This window comes from Phallusia mammillata, chromosome 5, assembly GCF_965637545.1.
Source record: "Phallusia mammillata chromosome 5, kaPhaMamm4.hap1.1, whole genome shotgun sequence".
Lineage (NCBI taxonomy): Eukaryota > Metazoa > Chordata > Ascidiacea > Phlebobranchia > Ascidiidae > Phallusia > Phallusia mammillata.
The window spans coordinates 27,435,985-27,461,537 of NC_137256.1; the positions used below are offsets into that span (position 1 = coordinate 27,435,985).

At 34.6% G+C, this 25,553-nt stretch overlaps 2 protein-coding genes and 1 non-coding gene across 7 annotated transcripts in view; all 3 read right to left on the bottom strand.

Moving 5' to 3' along the window:
* The window catches only part of LOC145230188 (peripheral plasma membrane protein CASK-like), a 90,142-nt gene extending 65,405 nt beyond the window's left edge, over positions 1 to 24,737 (bottom strand). For 3 of the 5 annotated variants that reach the window (XM_080095576.1, XM_080095573.1, XM_080095572.1), the window contains exons 1-19: positions 24,612 to 24,737; positions 24,016 to 24,128; positions 23,615 to 23,720; positions 22,937 to 23,014; positions 21,025 to 21,097; positions 19,492 to 19,594; positions 18,295 to 18,470; positions 14,817 to 15,023; positions 13,694 to 13,805; positions 12,962 to 13,083; positions 7,262 to 7,417; positions 5,959 to 6,156; positions 4,901 to 4,979; positions 4,643 to 4,728; positions 3,337 to 3,405; positions 2,833 to 2,862; positions 2,037 to 2,233; positions 1,454 to 1,569; positions 850 to 930 (exon numbers count right to left, since the gene is read on the bottom strand). In XM_080095576.1, the coding sequence (XP_079951702.1) occupies positions 850 to 930; positions 1,454 to 1,569; positions 2,037 to 2,233; positions 2,833 to 2,862; positions 3,337 to 3,405; positions 4,643 to 4,728; positions 4,901 to 4,979; positions 5,959 to 6,156; positions 7,262 to 7,417; positions 12,962 to 13,083; positions 13,694 to 13,805; positions 14,817 to 15,023; positions 18,295 to 18,470; positions 19,492 to 19,594; positions 21,025 to 21,097; positions 22,937 to 23,014; positions 23,615 to 23,720; positions 24,016 to 24,128; positions 24,612 to 24,670 (2,161 nt within the window). In that variant the 5' untranslated portion in view covers positions 24,671 to 24,737. The remainder of the gene's footprint in view (positions 1 to 849; positions 931 to 1,453; positions 1,570 to 2,036; positions 2,234 to 2,832; positions 2,863 to 3,336; positions 3,406 to 4,642; positions 4,729 to 4,900; positions 4,980 to 5,958; positions 6,157 to 7,261; positions 7,418 to 12,961; positions 13,084 to 13,693; positions 13,806 to 14,816; positions 15,024 to 18,294; positions 18,471 to 19,491; positions 19,595 to 21,024; positions 21,098 to 22,936; positions 23,015 to 23,614; positions 23,721 to 24,015; positions 24,129 to 24,611) is intronic. The other 2 variants (XM_080095575.1, XM_080095574.1) reach the window with 1 other exon arrangement.
* Trnas-gga (transfer RNA serine (anticodon GGA)) lies at positions 605 to 678 on the bottom strand. The gene has a single exon. It is a non-coding gene; the product is annotated as a tRNA-Ser (tRNA).
* On the bottom strand, positions 9,264 to 12,955 carry LOC145230191 (uncharacterized). The gene is made up of 3 exons (XM_080095579.1): positions 10,937 to 12,955; positions 10,713 to 10,863; positions 9,264 to 10,638 (listed from the first exon to the last, which is right to left on the bottom strand). The coding sequence occupies exons 1-3, from the start codon at positions 11,068 to 11,070 to the stop codon at positions 10,444 to 10,446; spliced, it is 480 nt and encodes a 159-aa protein (XP_079951705.1). The 5' UTR covers positions 11,071 to 12,955; the 3' UTR covers positions 9,264 to 10,443.
* Positions 24,738 to 25,553: the final 816 nt, after the last annotated feature.

Below are 25,553 nucleotides of genomic sequence, written 5' to 3' on the forward strand. Positions count from 1 at the left end.
ACTTGTTTACGTGGATATAGCCAGTGGTGGGATTCAGCCGGTTCGCACCGGTTCTATAGAACCGTCTCATTAAATTTTATGAGATCAGCAAACCGGTTAGCATTACTGGTTACTGTCAATGGACTTTATGTAACAGAACCGGCTGAAAATATGACTTTTGTGATAGAACCGGCTGAAAATATGACTTTTGTGGTAGAACCGGCTGACAAAAAATTTGAATCCCACCACTGCATATAGCACATAAAATCGTATTATATTCGTTGTGCTTGATATGCGAGAGAATGTTTGACACTAAAATTATCTCTGAAAGTGTTAATTGAAACCAATAATATTAATACGACACTTATATGTAAAACACTATAGCATTTAGTCGGTACTTAATAAAACGCTAGTCTCGGAAAGTTTCAGTCATGGGTTCGAATCGCACCGCCCATGACTCATCCGAGGTAAATAAATCAGCCCTGAAAGTGTCCATGTAGACCAGCGATCATGGCACACTCATATATAAATCACAGTACGCCAGGTCCATTGAAGGCGCTATACCGAATCAGCCGGTCACCCAAGTATTCACCACCATATGGCAAGGTGTAGGTTAGAAAAATCTAGCCTGCGGTGGGATTCGAACCCACGACAGGAGTCTTTCCGGGACTCTCGCTCTACCAACTGAGCTACGCAGGCGCCTTCAATAGACCTGGTGTGCTATGATTAATATGCAAGTGTGCCATGATTGCTAGGTCTGTATAAACGCTTCAGGGCTGATCCCAGTTATGAATTTATGTTCATCTTAGTCATGTCTTATTATACTTTTACACTATATTAGTATATTGTATGCAGGTTTGAAAACTTTACCGAGTAGAACCAGAGTTTTCCTCCTGAAAGCCGGAACTTTAACGACTTCTTCGTAAGTTACAAGGTCAAGTTGGTCAAACACTGAAAAAAAACAGAAAAAAGTATTGCTATGTATTTAAACCAGATATTCTCAACCGCGGCTCTCAGGGCCGCATGCGGCTCCCAACTACTTATTTTTGGACCTCGGAAAACCACCAAACATTGCTATGTTAGCTTTCAAAGTAATAATCTTTAGTGATTTTCTCAAGGTTTTTTGCGGCTCCTTACACACTTAAAAAATACCATTTGGCCCCAACAATAACAAAGTTTGAGAAACCACTGGTTTAAACTCATTTAACAACAAATAGAATGGCAAAAATTACGGTGAACTCTGAACACTGCGAAATTTATAAAGTTTCTTATTTGCACTTAACTCAAATAAACCCAGTGGAGTTAAATTACTTTGGAACGCTATATACAGATCTGTTCATAAATTTAATGGTGAAAATAACGTTTAATTGCATGTTGAGCATGTCGCTTTTTACGTCTATTTGGGCCGTTATTTTCACCATTAAATTACTTTGTAGCAAATGTTTTACGAAACATATTTTCCGACACAACCCACCTGCGTTGTGCTTAGCGAGGTATTTATCTTTCTGTGGCTTCTTCTTTTTACCGAACCAGGAATTTCCGCAATTTTGTTGCTCTTTTGCCCGTTCCATTGCAAGACAAGCGACTCGCCTGAAAAAAAGATCGAGTTTAAATGAATTGAATACAATATTACAAGCCAATCCAACCATCGTGTACACGGAACTGAGCACCTTTCTTTTTAATGGAAAATTGTTTGGGTCTTTCAAAAATTTAAAACTCGCAACAAACAGTATTTTCGCACATATGGCCTCTTATTTAGCATGTTTAGCTCAGTTGTTGGGTTGGCTTATGCGACTTGCTTATGTGGAATACTATCCGTATGTTTTACATATATGCCGATTATTAATGTTTACACGTTTTTGTTAGTATAAGGCAAAACATAAAGTCACAGGGGCTATATTGAACAGAATAACAAAAATCCGGTTTTGGGTGGTTTTCAGTTCCAAACCGGTTCAAACCGGAATCGAAAATGTGAATAACTGACCTGAATTATTCAAAAAAGAGGCAAAGCCCTTGTACATGTTTAATGTATACATTTTGTATCAACAGAAACCAACCATTCTTGTAGCTCCGGGGAAGGCACGAGCCCAGCTTTGGTTACTGGCACATCCACAACACTTGCTTGCCACCAGTTGTGGTCATCTTTACTGATAACTTGCAATATATCTCCGGTACTGAACCGAATCCCAGCTTCTTTACACGGAATCAGGTCGTCAGATCGCGGGTCGTAATCGAACTGTGCTTTCACGTAGATCTGGATAATAATAAGAGTTTAAGGGGGGATGTGAAAGTTACTGTTTGTGAGAAAAGACAACGGGTTTAATGGTAAAAATAACGGCCCAAATAGATGTAAAAAGCGACATGCTTTATTGTTCAAACGTTTCGACAACCGCTCATGCCATCATCAGTGATATGAAGCATCGCATCAGTTACGCTCGTTTATATCCACTTGAGTTACGTTTAAGATAAAGGGTGCAAATAAATATTTGACGGAAAATTACGGTATTATGGAGTGTCGATGGCAAAGTTAAATAACTTTTCACAAATATATGAATGAGATGAAACACATTAAGATAAAACGAATGGTTCAAAAACAAGTACGACTTGATGGGGGGTGATGAAATAAAGTAATGCGGAAGAAACTGTCAACGTCTATTAGTTTAAAATCGGTAACTTAGGCTCATATGGTTGGTAAAGCTTTCTTGCAAGTCATTTCTAAACCACCCTTTTTCGCCCGTTACCTCAGTCATGATACATTCAATATAAAAAACATGAATTCAAATGATTGTGACGAGATTTCTGCACAGAAAACGAGACAATGAAGTGAATTTACGCGACACAATTCCGTCTCACCTGTTTAAATACATCCTCGCCATTCATAAACTTATTTAGCAAGCAGTAAAAAACACAATTTCAAAAAACACCGCAAAATCATACAAACCAAAAGTGAATAAGTCAAAAACTTATTACTTAGAAATTTTGGGACTTTAAGTGCTATAGGCTGAATACCTAGAATTTAATAAACTTTAAAATTCCTTCACAATTTTTCCCAACAGTAAGTCTGAGATAATTGTTGTTTATTTAAAGATGTCTTTTTATGTGTAAATCATCTGTGGTCCTTATATTAATAATAAGTAATCAAATCAAACACATTTCCCCGAAAAATCGTTCATTGGAAACTAAAAAAAATGTCCAATATCCACGTAAACGATTTAATATAATTGTGAAGTTCTGAAAGCGGTATTAAGACTAAAGAGTTGGGCTACTCATGTTTTCACACCGAATCGAGTTGTAATATATTTTTAACACATATGATCTCTGTGTCAGCAATGGTGATTTCTATAGTTTAATTGTTACCTCACAGGAGGGTGGCGGACTGCGGTAACTGGGTACGATCTTGAATGTGATGTTCCCACGAACTTCTTTCTGTTGCGACAAAAGTTTCTCTTATTATTCATAAATATTAAAACTAGTTGTAGAAAAACATCTACACTGAGTAAAACTCAATTAAAAAGTTTTTAACTTTCTTGTAGGCTCGACTTAACAAAAAGCTTCCCCGAAAATGCGTCACTAGATATTTGGTTATAATGGGGTCTATATCAAGTTAATAGAGCTCTTCTGGCAAATGTATTTTTATTCCGACGTTTCGACGTCCTTTACAGGTCGTCTTCATCAGGGTAAATAGCACTGAATGCGCGTAGTACAGTACACGATAAACAACGGAAAAAAGAAATAGTGTCTATAGTTCAAATAGAAACTGAAATTGTTGTTAATCGAGTTTTTCATTGTTAGGAACTGTTGTTATGGGTTAAGAAATCAGGTTCACAAGACACGGACTTGAATAGTGCTAGGGTCGGATTATGTCTTAGAGCAGGGGTGTGCAACCTTTTGTCATTGAGGGGCTAAATACAATTGCCAAAATTAGATCGCGGGCCGCACCTTTATATAACACAAGGTAACTTTGTTTTGTTGCTTACCAAATATGCTTAACTAGAAGTAAAATTTGATTCTAGCCACAGATTGCCAGATCGCAGAAAAATAGAACCAGGCACATTAATCTGCTCAAAAATATATAATAGTTGAACTCGTTTGCCAGTACTATTGAAATCCAAGCGTCTCTGCGGCCGCAAAACCTTTACTCAAGGGCCGCATTTGGCCCGCGGGACGCAGGTTGCACACTTCTGTCTTAGAGGGTCGACTTGGCTCTATAATTATAACGCTTTTAATAGGCCTAGCAATTAAAATGAAACATTGATATAATTGCGTCCATAAATTTCAATCCCATTTGCTATGTTGCCTAATTACGTGGAACTGTATTTTAGGTATAAACAGAAACCAGTTTAAAAAGGCGAGGTATTAAACTACTTGTAAGTAGGCCTAATATACAATAGGCCAGTTGTCAAAAAACTAGAAAACGTTAAGGTAACCACCGATATAAATCGTATCATAAATGTCACATATTAAAACGACGTTACCCTCTGCCAGCAGCGCATAAAGTAACACAAAAGTTTATTTGTACAACATAACTCTTAAATTTTATGACTAATTTGTTCTTGGTGCAATTTTAATAGTTCGTGCTGCCTTAAAATTTTACTTATTTCGTATCCTGGGACAAAGAACTTTGGAAAACGAGGAAGAGTCATGGAAAAGTGCTAAGTCTTACCAGCATCTTCTGCAAACTGTCGATGGTTTGGTTCCCGACATTTACTCCGTTTATTTCTCGTATCTCATCTCCGACATGTAATGTGCCTGTCAGGAAAAAATGTGAACTTTGACAGAACTCGTAAAAATATCCCTTAAAACAAACTGCAACTGACTAGTTGGCGAACTTAATTTACGTTTTGTTTGTTGAAGTTTAAGGCCTGGTGCTGTTAGCTTAAATATTTCCTCAACACATAATAATGTTTTATTTGCTTGTTACCTTGTCTGTGTATCATCCCACCGTGCATAATACGAGCCACCACACAATGACCTTCGTCGTTCATTTTCAAGGTTATTCCCTGTTTCAAACAAAACGCAGTGTTATGATGTTTTTGTTTTTACAATAAGCAAAGTACGTAATGAATATGCAAGTGTGAGGAGCAAAATCAGTAATCAAAACAGGCCGACCAAAAACAAATCCGCAATAAAAGAATCACGAAAACGTGGTTGTTACAGTTGAAATTGGCGCAGCATAAAATACCGTATTTACTCGATTGTAAGCCGCCCTCGATTGTAAACCGCACGCCGAAATTTTAGATACGATTGTTTCTTAATACGTCTTTCTGTTGTTATATGGTATGACTATTTGCCCATATCTGTTAGTTACGTTGATAACTGTACCCAACAGAACGTATATCGACGTATAATCTGTACACGCATACATGTTTTGAACCCCAAATAAATTAAAATATTGGAGTGTAGAAATAATTTCGGTATAAAATTAAAATATAAGCCGCCCTCGATTATAAGCCGCACAAACGGCAGCTAAAAAACAATATAAGCCGCGGCTTACAATCGAGTAAATACGGTATAGCTACAAAATTACTTTTGCTTGCTATTTTATACTGGGTGGTTGGACAATCACATCGAACTAACTCTTGGCCCTTGGAAGGTTAATAAGTTTGTTACATTGAGCAGTGCCTATAACTTTGTTTGCTTTTTGTTTCAATAGGAAAGCTACATATGGAGATGGGATTGGTACCCGCAACCTCTTGGTCATATTGCCCAATTAAAAAGTCGAAAAATAAACTGCTGCTGCCAGGCATAATGTATCAACAAATTTTTAGCTCTTCCAGCAGTTTATATTATAACAAGCCGACGTTTTGTCGTCCCATGCGATACACCTTCATCAGGGTAATGAAAGAAATTGAAAACACAAAGTAAAAGTCGATCAACCCTGCGATCAAATTGACCACTTAGCAAATAATGTTCATAAAAATTAACACATTGGTTAATTATTCCTTATTCAAAAAGAAAAACTTCTCCACAGCAACATACCAGAGGTTCGTTTGTGTTTTTCATGAACTGAACGAGACGAACTCGTGTGACCTCTGTGATTTCGCCTCCATTCTGCTTCAGTTCATCTTCGGCGGGAATGCCGTTGTGTATCTGCAGCCCACTAGTGGATGGAGTTACGTGGCCGGAATCGTTGCTGTAAACTTCATGGGCGACCACGTCATGGGCTTGTAGAAGACCCTGGTGGAGACAAAAAATGATTATTGTGTCTGCTGAAAACACCAAATATGGTTGGCTGCAGCGGATCCGGTTATTCCCTTTATTTGCATGGGGACGTAGGGGATTTCCCAAGTCTATTACTGTTACTGTATTGTTTAATTTATGTTTAAAACTAATAATATGTGCTTGAAAAAGACCCTGGTGGAGTAAGAAAACGTTATTACTGTGTCTGAAGACGTCAACTGTGGTCAAATTTGGTTAGTTTAAACCGGTGGTTCTCAACCTCTTTTATTGTTCGGGGCCAAAAGGTAGTTTTTCAAGTGTGTAAGGAGCCGCAAAAAACGAATTAAAAAAGAATGCAGGTGAACAGCAAACAACAAGAAGCTGAATAGTTACTTAATAATAGGTAATTGTTAATGACACTTCTCTGCAGAAAGAATAATGAACCTGACTTATGAGACAAACATTTTTTGCTATAATAGCTTTCATGGTAATAATAATCTTTAGAGGTTTTCTGAGGTCTAGTGAGGGTCGCAAAATAAGTAGTTGGGAGCCGCATGTGGCCCTAAAAGACGCGGTGGAGAATCACTGATTTAAACAGAGCAGGATAATTGCACACTCACGATATTTGCATGGGGATGTAAGGGAAATCCCAGGCCTATATTTATTATTTATTTAATTTCTCAAAATTGGTAATCGATACAAAAAATTGATTATAAATCTCCATAATTTGCTGAGAACAAACTCGCATATTTGGATAGTTGCTGTAAGTGGATTGGGAATGTAATGCTTATTTTTTATTTTGGGAATGTATTTGATGTATATTGTACAGAAAAAAAGTCTTATTAATCACTTATCTGGTTAATGGCATAAATATTTTTATGCATCAGTTAGCGAATTTGTTTTTTAAAAGAATCAAACTATAGAGTTTGTAAAAGTCTATCTGAGAAACTAACAAGTAATTTAAAACAAATAGGAATTGGACAAAAATTATGCAAAAAAAAAACCTTTGGCATATCAGCAACATCACAGATTACTTAATTTATTGTATCTGTAGATGTAAAGTAAAAGACAATGTTTAAAGTGTTCTCAACATACAACAATAATCACCTGAAATTAAGCCTACCTTGATATGAGGTTGAGTTAATAAAGCTGTTAATTCGAGGCCGGTGGAACTTCCGAAATTGTTCAACGCAGACAAAACTTCTCTGGCTCTGTTCACCGAGTCACTAGGTGGCAGTGTCTTCTGTCCTTGGTTGTTTGTATTGATGCGATCGTACAACTGGAAAAATATCAATATCGTCACGTTTACAGCAACTGCATTAAAGAAATTTTTTACTGCATTAAAGACGTAACTTTTTAATTGTGCTGGTTATATTTTTGGTTGAAATTTTTTTATGTGGGGCAATGACTACATTTGAGAAAATTTTACTGAAAAAAACAATGTATGAATTTTTATCAATATTGTTGTGTTTACTGCAACTTTTTTATGACAGAACCAGTGCTGTTTACTAAATCATTATTCCATATGACTTAAATGAATATAAACGGGTGTAACTGATGTGGCCTTCATATCACTGATGATGGCATGAGCATTTGCCGAAACGCTTGAATGATAAAGCATGGCGCTTTTACATCTATTTGGGCTGTTTTTTCACCATTAAACTTAAAAATCAGTAGTTTTACTGCAAAACAGAATTATACTTTTTTAAACGTGGTGATTATATTTTGATTGAAATTATTATAAGTGGGTCAATATCTCTATTTGAGAAAATTTTACTCAAAAAAGACATATTATACAAAGTATTCTGTGATATTACTTAGAAAATATTGACAGAAATATATATTGTTGTGTTTATCGGAACATTTTCAATAATGTTTTTGTTTGTTGTATCATTAACAATTTTCCAAAATACAACTATATCTAAAATTGTGAACATTTTTTGTCAAAACAAAGTTCTATAGGCCACTTAAAGAACACATATTGTTTGTTTTACAAAAAACGTTCTATTTTATGTTTAAAAATATAAGTTTTAAACAACGATTGTATTCACTAGTTAAATTTCAACGAAAGTAAAAACTACCTTTTCTTGCAGAAAAGCATCGGCAATACAGTTTTTTTCACCATTTCTAAACTGACTTTGGATGACTTGTTGAACTTTTCGAATCTGTTTCTTTTTTGACTGTTTACTGCATTTTTTTAGTTTTTTTAAAGTTGCCTTTACTTTGGTTTTAAATTGATCACAAACTTTTTTGTATTTCATTTTAACACACAAAGCATGAAACCTAGCTATGCTGCAAAAGAAATCTCAACCCAGCCTAACTAGCAATAATTTTTTTTTCAAGAAATGGCCAAGTAGCAAAAAAAATTACTTACATACATAGATTAAATTGTGCACTATATATACAAAAGATAAACTACACATAAAAAAGAAGAAAAAAGTTTTGCAAATATACTTTCTGCTCTTCAACTAACTTAAAAAAAACCTTTGTTACACTAACTATTAATGTAATTAAAACATTGATTAAATTGTGCACTATATAAAAGATAAACTACAAAAAGGGCTGTTTTTATATGAAAAAAAAAACAATGTACTATGTTTAAACAATATACTTTCAGCTTGTCAACTTAAATTCTGCTCTTCAAATAGCTTTTTTTTTACTACACTAAACTGTTACTTTGAATGAACAAAACTGCAAACTGGCTCGAACCAGTTTTACCCTGGTAACAAACTACTGCAGAAGAAAGTAATTCTAAATGAAACTGCGCCAATGGGAATTGAAAGTAATTAACTCCATAATGACAAAACAGTGAGTATTGATTAAATCATTATGAGGTAAGTGTGATGTCACAATGGATAATGCATTAATCTTTTTCAAATTTATTTTGAATTAAATATACAGTTATTGCATTTAGCCAGGTTTACTCACTTCAATAAACTGTAAAAGCGTCTTTCTATTTTTTCTATTTAAAGATCAATCCGCAAAAAAACAGTTGTTATGTTTCCAAGTTAGTTTTTATTTGTATAATTGCCATGTGACCTTGATCAGTGGGGGGATTCAATTTTCTTGTCAGCCTGTTCTATCACAAAACTCCTATTTTTCAGCCGGTTCTGTTACAAAAAGTCTTATAATTTTTATTTGTACACTTTTGAGAACAAAACAATAACATTATCAATTTTTTACATGCCACGATATATCGTAAAACAAGCACAAAACAATATTTGCCTAAACTGACATTTGCATTCCAACAAAATTAATGAATCACAATGTTAAAGTTGACTTGACAGAAGTTTTCTGGTCTCGTAGTATTAGCAGGGTTCCCGCGCAATTTTCGTTTATAAATTCCATGACTTCTTCAAAACTTTTTAAGAAAAAAAACCCCAAATTTTCATAACCTTTATCGAAAAAAATCAAGCAATTCCCATAGTAAAACTAGTAAAGAGGCTTTGGAATATGCAGCCAATTTACCATACTTTTCCCATCTCTATCTGGCATTTTCAGGGTAAAACAGCCGCCAAATTCCATACTTTTTAAGGACTTTTGCAAAAGTTAGTCTTTTTCAAAACTTTTCCAGGCTTAAATAATACAAATTTAAATTCCATAACTTTTCCAGGTTTTCCATGCCCGCGAGAACCCTGTTTTAGTTCTTCAAACAATATTGCAGTAGATATGTAATATAGAGGTTTTAAAGGTTGTATTTGCCATGCTTCAAGAGTAAATATATTTCAGCAATTTTTTAATGTTGGGGAATAAATTTATTAAATAAACTTGGAAGTTTTATTTTCAAAAACAGCTAAATGAAAAAACACAAATTTGAAAACCTGCGACTTAGTGCAATAAATTCCAGTTTCAATAAATAAAACACCACTCTACGAAATGGTAAATAGCTTAAGCTGGCATTCTCAGTGGTGGGATTCAAATTTTTTGTAAGCCGGTTGTATCAAAAAAGTCATATTTTTCAGCCGGTTCTGTTACAAAAAGTCCATTGACAGTAACCAGTAATGCTAACCGGTTCGTTGATCTCATAAAGTTTCGTGAGACGGTTCTATAGAACCGGTGCGAGCCAGATGAATCCCACCACTGGCCATTCCAGTAAAATGACCATGTTTAAATACTCATCTATTATCGGCAAAAATGACGCAATTCCAATAACAACAGAGGAAAAAATTAAACTAGAGATTAAAGAAAAATAAGAAATAAAGACAACATGTGGGTCTAATTTAATGCAAGTTGAGCAAAAAGATGTTGAAAAAGCTTTACACAAACGATGTTTCAATTTACATTGTAGTGTCTATTTCACGATTATCAATCTCCCAAACTTTTCTGCAGCGACCGTGGGCTCGGAGGCGGCGGCAAACTGTCAATACTGCCACCATGTGGAGAAGTATGCAGCAAATTTTCGTTGCGAATATTTTGTAGTTGCACCGGAACTGGAGTGTTGATGGTCGGCACATTTTGATTGGATGAATTTTTAGTGTTGTCTGCTTTACCCGGATATTCCTAAAAACAAAGACGACAATTTTTTTGGGATTTGCTAATTTCACATTCAAGCACCCCACCTAGTGGTCACTTACCTTCCACGGTGATGTTTTGAGCAGCGGAACTCTCTCCTCTGCAAGTTGTGAGTCTTTAGCATCACCCGGTGGTGGGATTTTGACAGGTTTTTCCAACTTTCTTGAAAATTTCGGCGACATACTCCGCTGTATAGAGGGAGATTGTCTGTATCTGGAAAAATTACACAAAATTTATATTTTTTTGGCGATAAAAAAATTATGTCGAAATTTAAACAGCTTCTCACCTGTGCGGGGTTTCCAAATAAATTTGTGTCAACTTTTGAGCACTTTCCCACCTTCTAATAAAACAATCTTCAAAACCAAATGTTCCCTCGAAGGAAGGTTTAGTCGCGCGATGTTTATCAACCTTTATTTCCATTGTTTTGTCACAATTGAAACTACAAAAATTGCCTAGTGCACCACAAGCCTGCCTCGATTAAACTGGAAATAAACCATGTTTCTTCACATTTATATACGAGTTTGCAATAAACAAGAAATGTAAAACTAAATGAAACATCAATATAATAGTCGCAAGGAGTCTGCGTTTTATAGACATCAGAAAAATTGGCTTTTGTAAATTGAACTTTTATTTGCTTGCTATTTCCTCAAACAATTGAAAGGAAATTGAAATAATGCATCAGTCCATCTTGTGAAATAGATTCTTTTTCTTATTGCGGCTGTTTACACAAATTTTATGTCAAACTTTAAAACCAATACTGAGACAAATTAAATGAATGAAATTTTCAAATTGATAAAAAGATAATGTTAAAAAAAAACTTTTCAGTTCGCTGTAAGTAATATTAACTGGCTCTTCTTAAGTAGCCCAAACTGTGTTGCAACCTATTACTGCACAAGCTAAATACGATTCATTCACTACAAGAACGGTAACTACGTGTCTCTTGTCTACAGTTTCTAACACAATGCATTGCAACACATGCTGTTCTGGTGCTTCTTATATTGATCACACATTTGTATGTGAGGAGCGAGGTAATTTAATAACAGCATGTGCCCTGCATGTGGTTAACGCATGTGATGCAAAATGCTGATATGAGAATGACAATTGCTAATCGCAACATGTGAGAAATAGCGTTGTGGTGTAACTCCCTACAAGCATGTGGGCAAAAACATCATCACATCAAACCACTAAGATATATTCTCCACATGTTTCTTGATAAGTTACTTGTTGCAAACAACAGCCAATGCTTTAATTATTAGCGCATACGTTTTACATAAAGCGGCGTAGCTGCAGCGCATTTACCATCCTCCAACCAATTGTGCCCTCTACCTTGTCATGTTTTAGATCAGTGGTTCCCAAACTTTGGGCCATGGTCCAGTACTAGGCCACCAAGACATTTTCAATGGGCAACAGAGCCATTTGAACAGATTCTACTGTTTTGTTATATTGTAGATATTATGCGCTTTGTTTTGAAAAACATAATATTTGCAAAGAATTCCGAATCTTGTAACCAAATTTCAGGAGCATGTATTTCATTAAAAATGAATTGCTAGAAAAATTCGCCTGTTTTTGAGTTATTTTTGTGTTTGTGCCCAAATTTCAGCACGTGGTGAGCCAGGAATCGCTATTAAATAGACATTTGGGCAACAAGCCAAAAAAGTTTGGGAACACCTGCTTCATAGAATGTCTTAATGTTGTAAAACTATCTCCAGCTTGGTAAATATTTTACTGCAATACTCTTAAGATTGTTTTAACAAGCAAAATAAACTCAACTTAACTCAACAAAATTCCAAATTTGCAGTCCAACAAATATTAAATACAAACTTATAAATGAAACTGATTAAACTGATCAAATACTAAAATTTAGCAAAAGTTACACACTGTCTTCCTTCTGCAAGCTGTCTGACATAATACTTAATAACATTAGCTAAATATTAGGTTTATGAAAGCTGGCTTGTACTTTGTAGTTAATGATTGGCAAAAGTTCAGCTTGCTACAACTTACGAGTATCTTATCTGCTTAACATAATGCACGAACATGGTGACAACAGCGTGTACTGTTCAAGCAAATTTTAAAATCAGTGTCTTACAGTGTTAATATAAGCAGCAGAATTGTTTGTAACGAACGACATCAGAAAACACAATAAACGTTCAAACAGAAAGAGTTTTTCGAGCAATGCGCCCTTGTTCATATGCCTGATTGGGAATATTTCAATGAAATATTTATTTCAGGACATGTTTGAGAAAAAAGCATGCTATTTTTATGATTTAATTTGTGCCGCTAGATTTTTCAAAAAGAAACAAAATGAACCTACCTCAAGCATACTGTACAATGATTTGTCGTCAAGGAGACTTTGGAGAAATTCAAGGTCATTTTCTGCTCCGTCAGACAAGGCATGGATTTCTTCAAGGCTATCCAAAACATGAGCGACTGCTCCTAAATAAGCAGAAACAAAAATGTTAAAATTAATGTTAATTCAAAGATGAAGTCAGCACATTCTGTTTCGACCAAAAAAAATCTCATCAGTACAGCTGGTGACAAGAGAAAAGCCGTATTGGCTAGTGTAGTCATACAATGGCAATCTCTCGTCACCATTAAATTGGCATAAGTTAACCTGGCTAAGTTAGAATGTTGTGCTTCTTCCATCTTTAAGTAGCTGGTATGTCTCTTGTATTTGTGACAAACTGACACACAACGAGCTGTGGCTTTATTTATAACTGTTGGCACTAAACTTCCACGGCAGGGAATCGCACTTGAGTACTTCACAGATGTGTGACATTTAGTGTTTGTTACAGGATCATGCCAGCAAGTAGTAGGCATCTTTTTGTTGACGATTGCTGACTACATACCCATAATTATCTGCAAGAATAATTGACGAAGCAACAGTGCTTCCTAATCAAAATCAGTCAACAAATAAAACCCAAAAAGGGCATCTTTGTTTACGTTTACACCCATTGTTCACATTTTTAAACATTTCTACTCCCCAATTGTAAAATCTAAACACGCTGTGACGGAAGAGCTTATTACATCACAATACATTACTAACCTGACGAAGTTGGATCTTGTTCTTCAAACAACAAGGCATCATCGCCATCTAGTGGTGGGTCACTGTAGAATGACGTGAATTTGACGCTCGACACCGCCGCTAGAACAGCACCCTGGCAATAAAAAAAATTGGTGTTACTCGCTAGTATTGTAAAAAACAATTTTATATGAAAGAAAATTAGTGTTTTTTGCGTAAATTCATTGATACTCTTGTATTAATCAGAACAACGTCCAGCCATTTGAAGGCTTTATACCGAATCAGCAGGTTACCCAACCATTCACCACATGACAAGGCATAGGCTAGAATAACTTGATAGCCTGCAGTGGGATTCGAACCCATGACAGGAGTCTTTCCGGGACTCGCGCTCTACCAACTGAGCTACACAGGTTTAGTGGAGAAACCGCTGAAAGTCGAATCACAAGCACCATTGCCTGCCTCGTATGCTGCACATGTCAGCTTCATAGTAGGGATAGCCAGATTGACGAGTAATCAGACTTTTGTATTTGGGAATGCTTGGTGACTGGCTGATTCAGTATGATCAATAGGCCAGAGGTACTGAGATCTACTGTTGATTATCAATTTATATGTTGTATTCACTCTAAAATAGTGCATGGTTAGTTGCTGTAAATGTATATTTATCACAGTGAATATGAACCACACTAAAAAAGGACAAATATGTTATTTACAGAACAACTTTCAAAGTTTTAATTCCTGTAAAAAATGTTTTTCGATTGTTCAATTTTTTGCCAAAATTTTTGATTGCTAAAATATATCAAGTTCAATGAGCTCTTCTGGCAAATGTAATTTTATTCCGACGTTTCGACGTCCTATACAGGTCATCTTCATCAGGGTAAATAACACTGTATGCGACTAGTACAGTGCACGATAAATAAAGGAATACAGAATAAAACACAAGCATGTCACAACGCAACAACACAATTTTTTTCCTTTGCTCTAGTCGCATTCAGTGTTATTTACCCTGATGAAGACGACCTGTATAGGACGTCGAAACGTCGGAATAAAACTACATTTGCCAGAAGAGCTCTATAAACTTGATACTATGCTTGGCAGCAATAGCTTATATGTGCTAAAATATATATTGTTTAGTTTGTTTGGCAATTACTTTCAGTTTTCTTCTGGCGTTAAATTTTTTCAGTTGCTCCACAGAATCGTTGAGGTGAACTTTTGGAGCGTATCTGTCCCGTTCTTTGATCCAGGGATGGTTAAGGCACTCAAACACTGTTATCCTCTCGTTGGGGTCGAGCGTAAGCATTCGTTGGATGAGATCTTTACACGACGGACTGATTGTTTCCCATTGCTTCGGATTCATCTGCAAAAGATTAAAAATATATTGAAACAAACTTGAGAATACATTTAGCATGTTGGCTTTGTTTCTGTAAAAGCATGAAGTAAAAACAATAATATTTACACTTAGAAAAATTTAATTGAGCGGTATCTGACCCTCTGACAGGCAGCATATTTAGCGACTGTTTTTTTTAAGTATAACTCTAAATATGGAAACCGGTTTCCAATGAAACAGAATCAGTCGATAATACTCAAGAAAAAATATATATTTCACCTAACTGGCTCTGTAAAAACATGAATTAAAACAACAATAAAATAAAATTTACATATTTAGAATAATATTTACAGCAACACAGTGATTGTCAGTAAGTATGCTTCCTGTTACAGGGTCAGATACTGCTCAAATCATTGACTGTAAGATTAAAAACTGATGTTACAAGAGAAGTCCACACACAAAATCATAAATCACATTATCTACTGCAACTCAGAACAGGGGTGTCTCTCATTTCTGACCCTAGATCGACTTTTCAAGCAAACTTTTAGGATCTACCATTCCCATAATATTTATAAAAATAATGCATTTATAACCAAAGGATGACTTTTTAACACATGTACCACCCCTGGCATAAGGCAAGGTTTTATTAACATTTTGGCCTTTTAGTCAAATAAATAACATATTTGGTCAAATAACATATTTGGGTACAAAGTCAACACAAAAAATATATTTTGCATTTTTCAAACCTATTTTTGTGAAACAGTTCTAACAAGGAACACTATATACGGATCTGTTGATAAGTTTAATGGTGAAAATAACGGCCCAAATAGACGTAAAAAACGACATGCTTTATTGTTCAAACATTCCGGCAAATGCTCATGCCATCATCAGTGATATGAAGGCCACATCAGTTACTTGAGTCGCAAGAAGGAATGATAACAAGATATCAACAATGAAAAATTATAGCCCAATTTTAGCTCTCTCTGTGTACATTATAGACTTATTTAACACAAGGAAGTGCACAAACAGTCAAAGTAGAGCAGGTTCCCTATGTGATGTGTGTTAAAGTAAATCAACAAGACACAATAGGGTCATGGGAACAAAGTCCAATAGGGCTGCTGACAATAAAACACAAAACAAAACCACAGAGTTGGTGATTTAAAGCAGTGGTTCTCAAACTCGGTTTTTGGGGCCGCATGCGATTCCCAACTACTTATTTTGCGGTTCGCACCAGACCTCAGAAAACCACCAAACATTGCTATTTTAGCTTTCAAAGTTATAATCTTCAGTGATTTTCTCAAGGTTTTGTTTTTTTGCGCCTCCCTACACACTTAAAACTAGAAGGGTGGCTTTCTGATATACTTCCATTTTATATATTCTATACGATATTTTCCAATTTACTATACACATCATTTGATCTACACATATGATTGTTTTTATTAACAAAAAAAAATGGGTCCCCATACGCGCGTTTGTGCGGATTTACAGTAAACAAATGTTGCGGTGATTTTTAGATTCTTAAGGACAAATTTTTAGAAAGTTCGTATTCTTTTTGCACTATTATTAAGTGTATACATAACAAATTGTTTTTCATTTAACTTTGTTTCGCAAAACGAGTACCATTGACCTGTAGTAACCTCTCAGTGTGCACACGCCAAACGACTGTTTGATCTTTTGACACCGTTTTCAATAGCATGCCGTCCTTAATGTTCAACAATACTGTTAAGCCTAATTTATACATGCCTTGAGTATTGAGTCCTAAATTAATTGTCAAAAAACGCTACGTTATGAAGAAAGTTGAACTGTGTTTGTAATACCGACTAGTTGACCTTAAGTAACCCGTGATCATGCGGCGGCCAACCTGACAACGAGCATTTAAAAAAACATTTATTTGGCAAAAAAGTCAAGTTAATTTTTTCATCTTTTCTTTGAAAAACAAAGTTTTTCTTGACATATACAAAACCGAAGCACGGTTATTAGGCTTAAATCACGTCATAGGTGTAAAACCTTCGCCAAAACTAAAAATGTGAGTGATAACTTAATAAAACGACATAGCATTGCTGTGCAAAACAGCTGATTTCTAATCACTGAAACGACGTCTCGTAAAACGTCTGTCCGACGTCAAGCTGAGCCCTCCCGCTATCGTAAACCAGTGAGTTACTTTCTTGGTACTTCTGCCTACAGTGTCTTTCTTGACCAAACGAGCGTTAGACACATTTACGTTTCGGGGGCCTGTGGGTGAACCGCTGGGTCATTTGGGGTCAAACTTCTAGAGGATCAAGTTCAGATTGATAACTAACATATGTCCAAATTTAAATAAATTTGAAACACTTTTTCTTTACCAAACGAGCGTTACAAACCAGCGTTAAAAATTTTACGTTTAGGGGGCCTGTGGGTGAACCGCTGGGTCAAACTTCAGGAGGATCAAATTTGGATTATTATCTAACATCCCTGTAAATTTGAATAAATTTGAAGCACTCTTTCTTAACCAAACGTGTCTCACAAACCGGCGTTAGACAGAAAAAAGAAAAAAGAAAAAAAGAAAAAAAAAATACGGACAAAAACAATATGTGTCCCCTTCAGGGAAGGGGACCCATAAAAATACCATTTGGCCCCAACAATAAAAAAGTTTAAGAACCACTGATTTAAAGAAAGCAAGCCTTGTGTTTATATTCTGATATTATAATGACTTTATGTGCCATTTATTTTAAAACGATGAGCAACAAAAAAATGCTGCTTATTTTAGGCAAAAGTTTAATGTAAATGCAGATCAATGTAACACTGTGTCCATTGAAATTTGGTTGACCAATATGCTGTATTGAACGGCATCAAAGATTAGATGTGTACACAAGCAAAATTTAACATAAATGCACAACATCTGTATGCAACAGCCATTTGATGTGGGAATTTTGGCAACAAACATTTAAAGATGATGAAGTCTTTTTCCAAACTTTCACATTAACAAACATCTATCACTTATTGGCTTGATGCTTCATAACAAACAACTACATTGTACACAACAAAAACTGTACACTGGGGCAGGAGTTTAACAGAACCGTTGTTTAACAAATTTGTCGTTCAACCGGTGTAATGCTAAACAAAATACTGGTTATTGTTTTCAGAACTTGTATTCGCTAACGTTTCGCCCACCAGAGCGGTAGGGCTTCATCAGAGCAATGAATGAAGAACTGCGAGCAAGAACTGTTGTGTGACAGAATGGCTAATTGATGCCAGGAAATTTAGGTCTCCCAACAGGATTTTCCAGCAAAATTTAGCTGCAATGCACAAGGTAACATATTACCTTATATTTTCCTTGTGTGATTGATTCGTACAAACGCTGTCGAGTCCCGTAGAAAGGCAAACTTCCACTGACGAGAATGAACATCATTACTCCGCACCCCCATATATCCACTGGCTTGCCGTAAGGGTCCCCTCGCATCATTTCAGGGGCCATAAAGTGAGGGGTGCCTACGCTGCCTGAAAAAATTTGAAGGTTAGTATCAAACAGAGGTTGTCATGTTGTTAAAAAAATATTTTTTCACATACAATGACTTGAACAGAAAAAAACTGGAAGAAAACCAAATATATGTTTAAATCAGGGGTGTGCAACCTTTGTTACTATGGAGCCAAACACAATTGCCAAAACTAGATCACGGGCCACACCTTTATATAACACAAAGTGATTTTATTTTGTTGCTTACCAAATATGCTTAACTACAAGCAAAAATTCGCATTTGATTATAGCCACAAATTGCACAGTAAAATAGCATCAGGCGCATTAATCTGCTCACAAATATATAATAATTGTAATCGTTTGCCAGTACATTTGAAATCCATACATCTCAGAAGGCCAACACCTCTAATCGAGGGCCACATTTGGCCTGCGGGCTGCAGGTTGCCCCCCCCCCCCCTGATTTAAATGTATGGTTTAAAAAAACGTTTTGTTGTTACCAATTTAGTGAAAAATCTGCTAAAGAAAATTACATTTGAGTCGCATATTCCAGACACATGCACATGGGACCTGCTAATTTAGTAGTGACAAGTGATTTTAATTCAAACCCTTATTTTTGTAACATGTACATCAGATCCAGCAAATATACTGCTGGTGATGTAACCACATATATGTGACAAGCAGCGATATGTGATAACTAACTGATTTTAACCTAGAAATAAACGTTTCCACCTTGTAATATATATCATATATATATAATATATGAAAGGTGGAAATCATGACAAGAATTGTAACAGAACAGGGAAATGTTATATAAAACAATTTAATAGCATTGCTGGTGATGCAGCTACATATAGGTGACATGTAGCTTTACGAAGCTATGAATGGAATAATGCATTTTAGAGGAAGCGGGAAAAGAGCTAATTTTTCACAGGCATGGTGTCTATTAAAAAAGGGGGTTAAATTTCACAAACAAATTATAGAGAATATGTCGGACATAAATATATTGGAACTGACTGGAGAAACAGAAATGCATTGTATACTGACCTCCAGTGATGAAACCGTTGTCTTCAATTTCGGTCGCAAGTCCGAACCCTCCCAACTTAACTGCTGCAGAATTCTCCTTCGAAGCTAACAAGACACAATGAGGCTGGAACATAAAATCATATTGTTGTTAACATAATAAAGTGTTACATGTCCATTAACCTAAAGAGAAATAAAAGTATCACTTCGAGAGTGGCCAAAAATTAAAGGAATTATTACATGCTTGGCCATATATTGGTTTTCGAAAACATAGAAATTGTGCCACCCGAAAAAATTTAAATAACAGTTTACTAAAATATGATACATGAACTTCTCACAAAAACAAATCTATAAATTTGAAGGACAATGTATGTCGCAACACGGCAAACCTATTGCTTGGATTCATACAACTGTATATGTGGACACATATTGAATCCTACTAAATTTTAGAAATGCTTTTCGTTTGCTGTACAAGTGAATACATGGAGAGTTTTTGTAATTTCATGTTTAACACAAGTTGGGTAAATAACTTGTTACATGGATGTTGTGCTTGCTATACACATAGCTTAAAACAAAATCCTGATACAAATACAAGTGCCACACTTAAAGAGATACCCTAGTGTGTGGTTCGATACATGAGGGCTTATAAAACATTTTTTTTAACAACACATTGTCCAATAGTGATTATGCTATTATTATGTGCCACATATCAACAGATATTTCAGTATTTAGTCCAATCCAGGTGTACTTAAAAAACTTTTTTTGCTAAAACGTACATAAAAACTAGTAGACAAATAACTTGTTCAATAGTAAATAATATTTAAACAACTAAAACTTGAATTATGTGTAAAACAGTTTCTATTATTACCCAAAAAATATAAGGACGAGATAAAGCTTAACCTGCTTGCCAGAAATAGAAGTTTATTTTAGTGAAGAGACAAAGTTACAAATACTCCCCACCACACGAGGTTTACTTGTGGGAGCATTGTTTTTAAAGGATTAATTATTAAAACTTTTGAGTAAGCGACCCCAGAACGCAAGAAAATACCTCAGTATATGTTCTTGAGGTCAGTTTTTACATAGACTTAATGGTTTCACACAGACAAATGTACAACAAATTTCCCAAATGTTTGCCATTAGATAATACAAACAGTAATTCAATTTACTCAAAAATTTTACTGATATTATAACTTTGTAAGTTTTTCAAAGCCAGGACTCCTATTTTAAATCCAAGCACATTTACAATTACAAGTACTATAAATTTTAAACAGTGCAAATCATTGCAAAATTTTGTAATATTTTTCCCTAAAATTGCTGACAAAAATTCCATTGTATATTCATGACTTAACCATTATGTCATCAGATTTTTTAAACAGTTTTAGTAAAATTCAAAATTGTTTGAACAAGAAATTGACATTTTGTGGTGAAAACCAGTATATATATAAATGGTCATCTGAACAAAAACTCCTCTTCATTAAAAATTAATATTTCCACATGTTCAGTGTTGTGTAACTAATACCATACCACAGATGGAAGCTGAGCAAATGATCGACATACCTTGATATCTCTATGAACTACATTCTGTTCGTGGCAGTAGCGAAGGGCATCTAGAATTTGTCGCATGTAGTGACTGCAAACAAAGATATATTTGTGTGAGCACGGTTAATATCCCCAGCAACATATTGGAGGCAAACACACATCATACATCAATTAATTTGAAACTGAAACTGAATTTGCCACAATGACACATGCTCTTGGGTAAATAATAAAGGATTATACATATATGACTGTTTCGGTATATTGCCTTCAATGGGCCTGGCGTACTGTGATTTACATATGAGTGTGCCATGATCGCTGGTCTGCATGACCACTTCAGGGCTGATCCCAGTTATGAATTTATGTTCATCTTGAACATATTTATATTTTGTAAAAAGGTCAGGGTCTCCAAAAACCTTTCATGACGTCATAATAGTCAGTGGGCTCAAGGTTGAGAAACATTCATGTATGAAATCGAGCAAATTTATGACGTTTGTCATTTGCCAAACAAACTTATACAAACAAAATGGAATTGTAGTTAAAACTATAAATATTATTGAATTAAACGTACAATATGTTTTATATAAATTATTACTGGGTTTCATGTCATGTAAGGGTTGTTTACTCTGATAATAGACAGTGGCCTACTGAGGAACTGCCATGAAAATAGAATTTATATCCCAAAGGACCAATCAATCCATTAATCTGCGGCTAATATGCAGTAAATAGCTTGTAGGTAGCATGTACAAATCATGTACTTGTCCGTGGGGAATTAAATGGCAGGTTTTAATTTAATTGTGCGTAGCTTAAATGTGAACTCTATTTCACCTCGAGGGTTGGAACAGATTCAGTGGTTGAACTGTTGGTTAACCCCAATATTCATAGTTCAATACAGTTTTCAACAAATACAAAAGTATACAATTTCTTGGTATGTGTACCTTGTGTTTTTACTGACCCAAATTTAAAAGCAACAACAGGAAGATTCTATTTGAATAATATACTGACGATGCTGTAATAGCGAAATATATATATCTTTAAAACCAAAGGGTGAACAAAAGTGTTTTTCTGAACTAACACCAGGAAGATGTATTTTTTCAAATTTATGTCTTAAATTTCAGGTTTTCAAATCAGGTTCTATACATGACCCTTTTCCCAGTATTAATAGTTTCATGTCAGTTTTTAACAAATGCAAAATTGCATCAAATATAAAATTTCTTTTATTTTTTGAACCTTATTTGTGCTTTAACTGGACAAAGTTTAAATTTAATAACAGGCAGTTTAATTTACAATCTCAACAACAATTCGATATGAGTCAATTTTTTTCAAGAAACGAAATTTTTTAGCAAGTATATTTTTTTTTACTTTTAAACCTTATTTGTGTTTTAATTGACCCAAGTGGAAAGTAACACCACATCGTTATATTTTTTTAAAATTAAGTTTCAAATTTTAAAATCTGGTAACATACATTTCTGCATACTGTTGCAACAATCAGAATATTACATACAAACACATTAAAAATGTACATACATAAATACAATAAGGTGCAGAAGAAAACGTGTTTGTGGGCTGTATGAGCAATGTAGGGGCAATCTAATTGGTAAAACTGTGAATTAATAAAAACAGCGACAGTACGCCAGGCCCATTAAAGGCATCACCGGCTGATTCAGTATGACGCCTTTAATGGACCTGGCGTACTGTGATTTACATATGAGTGTGCCGTGATCGCTGGTCTGCTTAGACACTTCAGGGCTGATCCCAGTTATGAATTTATGTTCATCTTAATTAATAAAAACAGTATACAAAACGTATTCGTACCTTGTAATTACAGAAGAAAAGTTTTTGTGGACTGTATCAGCAAATTAGGGCCAATACAATTGGTAAAAAGTGCAAATTATAGAAAATAAACAGTTTACAGTACAGAACATATTCGTACCTCGTTACTGCTTCACTATACACGAATCCCATGTTCGCTCGTTTAACGATTTCAAAACAAAGATCAGCTCCGTCCATGCTGAAAATAAACGAGCAGCATTAATTGAGATTAAACACTCGTGGGATGAGATTTATAACTAATGGGTTTAAATTAAGAATGTCGTAAATATACAATTTAACATGCTTAGTAAGGAATTGATTTAATCAGCAACTATTAAGATCGTAATGTCCTGGTAAATCAAAAAGACTGGATTTTTAATCTATTGCACATTCAATTTTAAAAACTTATTATGCATTTATACAAAATATTTCTACATTTTGGGGTTTAAAATCTAAAATTTGTGATAGATCAAAACAGATCAAAAAGTACATGGAACAAGTTTATAGAGCTCTTTATAGAATTCTTTTTTTCTATTATTTATTGTGCACCGCACTACACGCATTTAGTGTTATTTACCCTGAAGAACGCGTCCTGTATAGGATTGTGACACTTCGGAATAAAAATACAATTGCCAAAAGAGCTCTATAAACTTTTTGCCCAACAGCAATAGTTTATATTTACATGAAACAACTTGAGATGTTTATGAATAAATCTGCACAAAGCGAAAATTGAACTCTTTGACTGAAATGTTCGAACAAGTAGTTTGTGAAATGTGAATAAGTTTTGTTTTTCACTTACTATTCGAATACCATGTAGAGCAATCCATTGCAACTGTAGACTTCAAGGAGTTCAACGACATGTGGGTGTTTTAGTCGGTGGCAAATACTAGCTTCTCTCTTTAAATCTAAAAAAAAATTCAGTTTAAGACTTTATGATATATTTTGTGTTAATTTACAATATATTTTGTGTTAATTTAGAGACTGTAAATGCCTTTGTAGATGAAATATATATCTCATTTTTTTAAATTTTGTGTAAACTGAAGCATCTTTATTATCACTTTTTATGTACAAAAATGATTTTTCATGTTAGCACAAAAGATTAAAGGGGTTTTAAAGGCAAAAATGACACAACAACGTTTTACTGACATGCAGGGTGTATTTAGTTAATTGCAAAGAATGCAACAAACAAACATCACATACCATGTGCACTTAGTCCAGGGCTTGATGTAAATTTTGCAACATCAACAATTTTAACGGCAAATTGCTGATGCGTTGATCGATGGACACATCTTTGTACGATGCTGAACGGACCTCTGTGTAACAAATATTGTGTAAAACAACAAAATAGAAAGCACAGTTTGAGCTATATATTCTCAAACTTTTTGCTCTGATTAACTCATTTTGCAGATTTCAATGATAAATTTACTCTAACTTTTTTTAGCAGCGCAAGTTAGCATTACTAAGACAAATTTTCTTCTTCAAACGTGTCAAATTTTGGATTAACCTGATTCCATATCTTTGTAAAAGTAATCCGCACAATTTTCACAACTAACTCTAAAAAATTCTGCGAAAAATTGTATTTATTATATGTATAGATCTTTAGTATGTAGAAATATGCCTGCTAACAATACTATATTTTCAGTATATGTATGGTTTGTAAAATGTATGCAAACTTATTTGCGATTAAGTTTCATTAAGCGTGACTACAATATAATAAAAAAGTATGCATACTAAACATAAAATTTAGAACACAACATTGTAATTTAACTGTAACATAGAAAAAAACAATCACTCACTTTCCAATTGTCTCAAATTGTTCATAAACTGTTTCAAATGATGGTTCAGACACTGCCATATTAACAAACACACAAAAATCTTGGGATTAAATTATCATTGTGAAATTCTGCAAACAAAATTTAACTTGGTAAGAAATAGATGTCACACAGTTAATCTTCCCGTTAGTCACAAAAGCAACAATTGTGACATCACATATAAAGTAGAATCATAGTAACATAGAACAATGGTCACAATTCCTCCAGCAAACTTTTTAAATAACTTTGTGACAAAGCAATAAGATGCTTATGAATGTTGCTCTTTTCACATGGACATTGCAAAACACGGTGCATTGCTAAATTTTGATGGATTAAACAGTTTTAGATTAATACACTTGAGATTTAAGAAATATTTTTTTACGTTTTCATTCATGTTTCAGAACTTGCCTAACAAACTGACCTGCCTTACTTGGTGAGGTAAAAATGTTATTTATGGTTGATATTACTAATAAATATCACCGGTTTTTACATGTGTGTTGTTATTATTACTTCATAGCAAAATATAGCTTCTTTTAGTTCCTTAAATTTAAACCGATTTTTTTCACAACAACAATCGCAAAATTGACACAAGCTAACAAAGTTGTTACAAAATTAAAACGCAAAAAAAAAACGATTGAAAAACAACACGCAAATTAGTTTTTGACACTAACTAAACCAATTGTTCGGGAATTAGAAATTAGAATCAAGAAAACCTTTGCAGAGAAATCGCGGCAGCAAAACACCTTTGTTACGCATCAAAACACATTGTGATTGTGACGTACAACTAGTTTACAATGCGACATTTGCTGGACAGAATAAATTTATTTCGAAAAAGGGAGCATGTACTGAAATGCTGAAATTTGTGATCTATTGTGTCGTTTTTGCCCATCATGTGTAAAGTAAATATAAATTTTGACATCAAATCCT